Source organism: Gekko japonicus, unplaced genomic scaffold (genome assembly GCF_001447785.1).
Source record: "Gekko japonicus isolate JY-2015 unplaced genomic scaffold, Gekko_japonicus_V1.1 scaffold2566, whole genome shotgun sequence".
In the NCBI taxonomy this organism is placed as follows: domain Eukaryota; kingdom Metazoa; phylum Chordata; class Lepidosauria; order Squamata; family Gekkonidae; genus Gekko; species Gekko japonicus.
In genome coordinates, this window is record NW_015174350.1 from 217,443 (window position 1) to 223,442 (window position 6,000).

Consider the following 6,000-nt stretch of genomic DNA (forward strand, 5'->3'; position numbering starts at 1 on the left):
CCGGGGGGGGGTGCAACAGCAGAGAAAGATCTTTGCAGTCGGACCCTGGGAAGCTTTGCTCTCCAGTGAGTCATTTCAGTCTGGGAAGACGGGCACTCGCTCTGGTGAGGCTTGGGGCGGCGGGGGATGTCAATAGTTTTAAAAGGTGATTTTTCTGCTGGATGTTTTCCTTTGCTAGCCCCCGGTGCTGAAAGGGAGGATCTGAATTTTGGAAATCGACATAAGCAGGGGGTCATATCCTGCAGGAGCACATAGGAGCGGAGCTCGGCAGTAAAGAGCCCAGGGGGCGGGCACATGCAATAAGCCCCGCCCCCTGAGCAAGAAGCAGCCAGGTAAGTTGCAGAGCCCCGCCCCCCTTCAGGCACAAGCTCTCCCTCCTCTGTGACGGCAGATCTGTCTGTTCCCCCCCCCCCAATAGCTAGGGATCCAAAACAGTCCAGTGGAGCCTGAGTGGTGGGTGTTGCCTTCTGACACACGTCCGGTGATGTCAGGGGGTGTGGCATATGCTAATAAGTTATGCTAATGAATTATGCTGATGAGCTCCTGCACCTCTTTTTTTAAGAAATGACCCCTGGACATAAGTCCCCCCCAGGGAGGTCAGAGGGAGGCCTGGGAAGAAGTCCCAGGTGTGATCGCAGGTTAGGAACCCTTTGTGCAGAATGGCTGCCCAAGTACCTCGCCTTTTTTGGCCGGTGCTCCCCCCCCATCTGCAGTTTCCCCAGGAGGGGGTTATTGACTGATTTTATTTATTTGCATTAGTTATAGTCCTTCCTTTAGTGGGACTCCGTAAATCCATACGTTCAGTAAACTAGGCAATAGAATTTGGGTTGGAGAACCGGACCAGAAATCTGGAAAAGGGTACTGAAGGAAAGCATAGATGTTAACGTGACCCACGAACTGCTGCAGAGGGGCATAGCGGGATCCGACTTCCAGCGAATTAAGCCCAGTAATTTAGACCCCCGTGCCCGAATGACGTATCCAAGAAACCCTGTGAAGCCTTCTGTCTAGTACTACCCTGTTGCTTGCTCCTGCCAACTTAGCCGTTTGAAAACAAGAAATTGCAAGTAGATAAATAGGTACCACTTCGATGGAAAGGTCACAGCATTCCGTGCGCCTTGGTGTTCAGTCATGCTGGCCACATGACCATGGAAACGTCTTCGGACAGCGCTGGCTCTTCGGCTTTGAAACGGAGATGAGCACTGCAACCCTAGAGTCGGACTCGACTGGCTTTCGAGCAAGGGAACCTTTACCTTACCCTGTTGCTTGCTTAGAAAAGCCCTCTTGGATGGTTCGGTTTTGCTTAGTTTCAGAACAACCAGGCGAGTGGGTGCCTTCCTGACCTCTTCGCGAAGACCATTTGTGGGGGGCCAGAAGGGAGAAGGCCCCTGTCCAGGCCAGCCAGCGGAGGGACTGCAGAGGGGAGTAATAGGCCTGCTCCATCTGGCTCCTGATAATGGCCGATCCTGGGTGTTCTGCACCAGCTGGAGTGTCTGGATTGGTTTTATGTAATGAACCGGGCATTGATCTAGTCTAGTCTCCATGTCACTGTGGCATGGATCCTGGTGGCCGGATCAACTATATCAAGGGAAGGGGCCATTTTTCGAGCTAGGCTGAGTTGGGAGAAAGCCCTTTTTTGCAACGGCATTAACTTGCTTCTCCAGCAATAAGGCTGTGTGCAGCATAAAGCCGAGGCTCTTAACTGAGTCGGGGAGGGTTGGCTGAACCCCATTAGCGAGGAACAGAACGTCCTTCATGACTTCTGCTTTCCCAATCAGTGTGACTTCTGTCTTTCCAGGGTTCAGTTCCAACTTGTTCACTCTCAGCCATTTGACCACAGCTGCCAGGGAGCGGTTGAGGACCTCTGCCCCATCCCTGCCTGCTTCTCCTGCTCCTGTTTGCCCCCCAGCAGCCCCTGTGTGCCCTGCCCTGGAGAGGCCCCCCTGCCCCTTCCCCTCTGCCGGCTGCTCGGGCAGAGCTCCTGACCAGCCCTCCTGGCCTCTGGAGGAGGTCTCTACAGTGCTTGAGCCCTTCCCAGCTGCTTGGTCCTGGGCTCCGGTTTACCTGCAGATGCACCCACTAGACAGACTGGTCCCTAGAAAACGGAGGCCAAGCTCATAATATCCACAGCAGATTTTTAAAGACCCCAACGGAGATTTCTTTCCTTCCTGAAGGACCAAACAAGCATATCTTTAACAGCTTGATACTTAATATAACCCGATGACGTGAATCCTGGTCTGCAAACTACAACACAGACACTGCTTCTGATCCACGTAGGTGTCTCTTGACCAGGGTCAGTGATCGAACTCCTTTCTCTATTGGTTTCCTTCTGCCTTTTGGATGTCTTTCCCTCTCCCTCTAGGCAAGTGAATGAGAGTGTCTTTCCACTGTCAAGAGGCAGCCCAAGAGAAAGGGGAAGGAGACAGAAGGGGAGGGCCCAGAAGGCCCTGGAACTGGCAAGAGATCGAGGAAAGGTCCCCATCCCACCCAAGCAGGGTGTGGTGCTGGAATCTGGGCAAGAGCTGTGGCAGAGATCTTCCCTCAGGACACGATGACTGCAGAAGTACGCAGCCGATGCTTCCGGCAGTTCCGTTACCACGAGGCCGATGGGCCCCGAGAGGTCTGCAGCCGGCTCCATGGACTTTGCAACCGCTGGCTGGAGCCGGAGAGGCACACCAAGAAGCAGATGCTGGACCTGGTGATCCTGGAGCAGTTCCTGACCATCCTGCCCCAGGAAATGGAGGGCTGGGTCAGAGGATGTGGGCCGGAGACCAGTTCCCAGGCGGTGGCCCTGGCCGAAGGCTTCCTCCTGAGTCAGGCAGAGGAGAAGCGGCAGGCAGAGCAGGTGAGGGGTTTTCATGCACTCAGTGCAAGCAGTGACCTTATCCAAAGGCTTCCCTGTCAGATATTTCTGTGTGTGTGTTCACTGGCATCAAGCCGCTTCTGACTTATAGCCGCCCTATGAATGTCCTCTCGTTAAAAGCCTTGCTCAGGTCTTGCAGACTGAGAGGCCCTCGTGGCTTCCTTGATTGAGTCAATCCAGCCCATGTTTGATCTTAGTCTTTTCCTGCCGCCTTCGACTTTTCCTGGCATGATTGTCTTTTCCAGCGACTCTTGTCTTCTCATAATGTCCCCAAAATACGATAGCCTCATTTTGGTGATTTTAGCTTCCAGGGGGAGTTGAGGTTTGATTTGATCTAGAACCCATTGATTTGTCTTTCTGGTGGTCCCACGGTATCTGTGGAGACTCTAAACTATGGAGGAGGACTCCGCATGGGTGCTGTAAAGGAAGATCTCATCTCACAAACCTGTTAGTGCTCTTTGGGGGGGTGAACAAACATGCGGACAGGGGGGGACACAATAGATGTTGTCTACCTTGACTTCCAGAAAGGCTTTTGATAAATTTCCTCATCAAAGGCTCCTAAGTAAGCTCAATAAAAGGACAAGTCCTCTTGTGGATCAAAAACTGGCTAATGAATAGGAAGCAGAGAGTGGGTATAAATGGGCAATTTTCACAGTGGAGTGTGGTTAGCAGCAGGGTACCGCAGGGCTCAGTACTGGGTCCGATGCTTTTTAACTTGTTCGTTAATGATTTGGGGTTGGGAGTAAGCAGTGAAGTGGCTAAATTTGGAGATGACACGAAATTGTTCAGGGTGGTGAGAACCAGGGAGGATTGTGAGGCACTCCAAAGGGATCTGTCGAGGATGGGCGAGTGGGCGTCAACGTGGCAAATGGGGTTCAGTGTGGCCAAGTGTAAAGTGATGTACATTGGGGCCAAAAATCCTAACTATAAATGCACATTTATTTATTTATTTAGCAGAAACAGGCTCAGGGCGTTGATGGGGTCTGAACCGGCAGAGACTGACCAAGAGAGAGATCTTGGAGTCGTAGTAGATAACTCAATAAAAAATGTCAAGACAGTGTGTGACTGCAATAAAAAACCCCAATGCTATGCTGGGGATTATTGGGAAGGGAACTGAAAACAAATCGGCCAGTATCATAATGCCCCTGTATAAATCAATGGTGCGACCTTGTTTAGGATACTGTGTGCAGTTCTGGTCACTACACCTCAGAAAGGATATTATAGCATTGCGGAAAGTGCAGGAAAGGGCAACTAGAACGATCAAAGGGTTGGAACACTTTCCGTACGAAGAAAGGTTAAAGTGCTTGGGGCTCTTTAGCTTGGAGAAACGATGGCTGAGGGGGTGACATGATTGAGGTTTACAAGATTATGCATGGGATAGACAAAGAGTGATTCACATGTGGAATTCACTGCCACAGGAGGTGGTGGCATCTACAAGCATGGAGAGCTTCAAGAGGGAACTGGATAAACATATGGAGCAGAAGTCCATCGGTGGTTATTAGCTGCAAGGTATAGATAGGAACTCTCAGTCTGGGGCAAGTGATGCTCTGTATTCTTGGTGCTTGGGGGTGGGGGCAACAGTGGGAGGGCTCTTAGTGTCCTGGCCCCACTGCTGGACCTCCTGATGGCACCTGGTATTTCTGGCCTGATCCAACACTGGCTTCTCTTAAGTTCTTATGTTCTTAAACTCTCCTCCAACACCACATTTCAAAAGAATCAACTTCCTTCCTGTCAGCTTTCTTCATTGTCCAACATTCACACACATACATAATAATGGGGAGTATTATGGCATAAATTAACTTGATCTTTGTCACTCGTGACACATCCTTACACTTAAGAATCTTTTTTGCTCCTTCATAGCTGCTCTAAGCAGTCTCAGTCTTATTCTGATTTCTTGCTTGAAGTCTTCCTTTTGGTTGATGAGCCAAGGAACAGAATATATATATATATATACAGGGATCTTTTGGGGCCGGAGCACTGCTCCGGCAGCCCAGGAGCTGGTGGCAAGCCCCACCCCCAGCTCCCCACGCCAAAGTTCCGGGGCCAGGAGGGAAGCCCGGAGACCCCCCCCAGCCGAGTCCCCTGGCCTGCACCAAAGCGCTCGGGCTGGGGGAAGCTCGGAGACCCCCCAGCCAAGTTTCCCGGCCCTGTGCAGAAACGCTGGGGCTGACGGAAGCCCGGAGACCTCCCCAGCTGAGTTCTCCGGGCCTGCGCCAAAGTGGTAAGTAAGGGGGTGGTGGGGGCTTGATGGGGCTTGATGGGGGGGTGGGAGAGCCTTCCTCCCTCCCTCCATCTCTTTTCCATCTTTCCCTCCTTTCCTTTCCCCTCCTCCTTTTCTTTCTCTCTTTTCCTTCTCTTCCTTCCTTCCTCTCTTTTCCTCCTTTCTTTCATTCCCTCCTTTCCTTCTCTCCTTTTCCTTTCCCTCCTTCTTCCCTTCTCTCTTTCTTTCCCGCTTTCTTCTCTTCTCTTTTTTCCTCTTTTCCCTCTTTCCATCCTTCTTCCCTTCTCTCTTTTTTCCCCTCCTTCTTTCCATCTCTTTCTTTCCCTCTTTCCTTCTCTCTTTTTATCCTTTCCTTCATTCTTTTCTTTCTTCTTTCCTTCTCTTTCTTTCCCTCTTTCCTTCCTTCTTTCCTTCTCTCTACTCTCTCTCTTTCCTTCCCTCTTTCCTCCTTCTGTGACCCAACTCTAGTAAACTTTAAACCCCTTCTCTCTTCGCTCCCCCCCAGGCCAGCTGGGGAAGGGGAGGGGAGGCTTTTGAAGATGCCTCTCCCCCCCTTTTGCTTTTCCTTCTGACATCACTTCTGGTGATTTCAGGTGCATGGCATATGCTAATAGCCTAGTAGCTCATTAGCATACCATTTTTTTATTTAACTTTCAGTTTATATACCGCTCTAATAAGGCTTATTCATCTCAGGTCTTCTGCTGGCCTAGGGTTGCCAAATCTGTCTTCGCTGGGAGCGAGGGGCTCCCGGCCGGCGTCGGGGCTGTGCACGCGCGCCGCATGCACGTCACCCAGTAGTGACGTAGGCACGCTGGGCATGCTGGAGGCGGGGCCACAGCCATACAAGGGAAAACCATAGAGTTTCCCCTTGTATGGCCGTGGCCCCACCCCCAGCGTGCCCGGCGTGCCCACGTCACTT

The 6,000-nt window shown here is 51.5% G+C and overlaps 1 protein-coding gene and 1 pseudogene across 1 annotated transcript in view; one reads left to right on the forward strand and one right to left on the reverse strand.

The window, feature by feature from the left end:
- The window catches only part of LOC107121396, a 213,791-nt pseudogene that overhangs the window by 181,812 nt on the left and 25,979 nt on the right, over positions 1-6,000 (reverse strand).
- Positions 2,549-6,000, forward strand: part of LOC107121394 (zinc finger protein 25-like) — a 12,771-nt gene continuing 9,319 nt past the window's right edge. The window contains exon 1 of the mRNA XM_015424309.1: positions 2,549-2,617. Within this exon, the coding sequence (XP_015279795.1) occupies positions 2,549-2,617 (69 nt within the window). The remainder of the gene's footprint in view (positions 2,618-6,000) is intronic.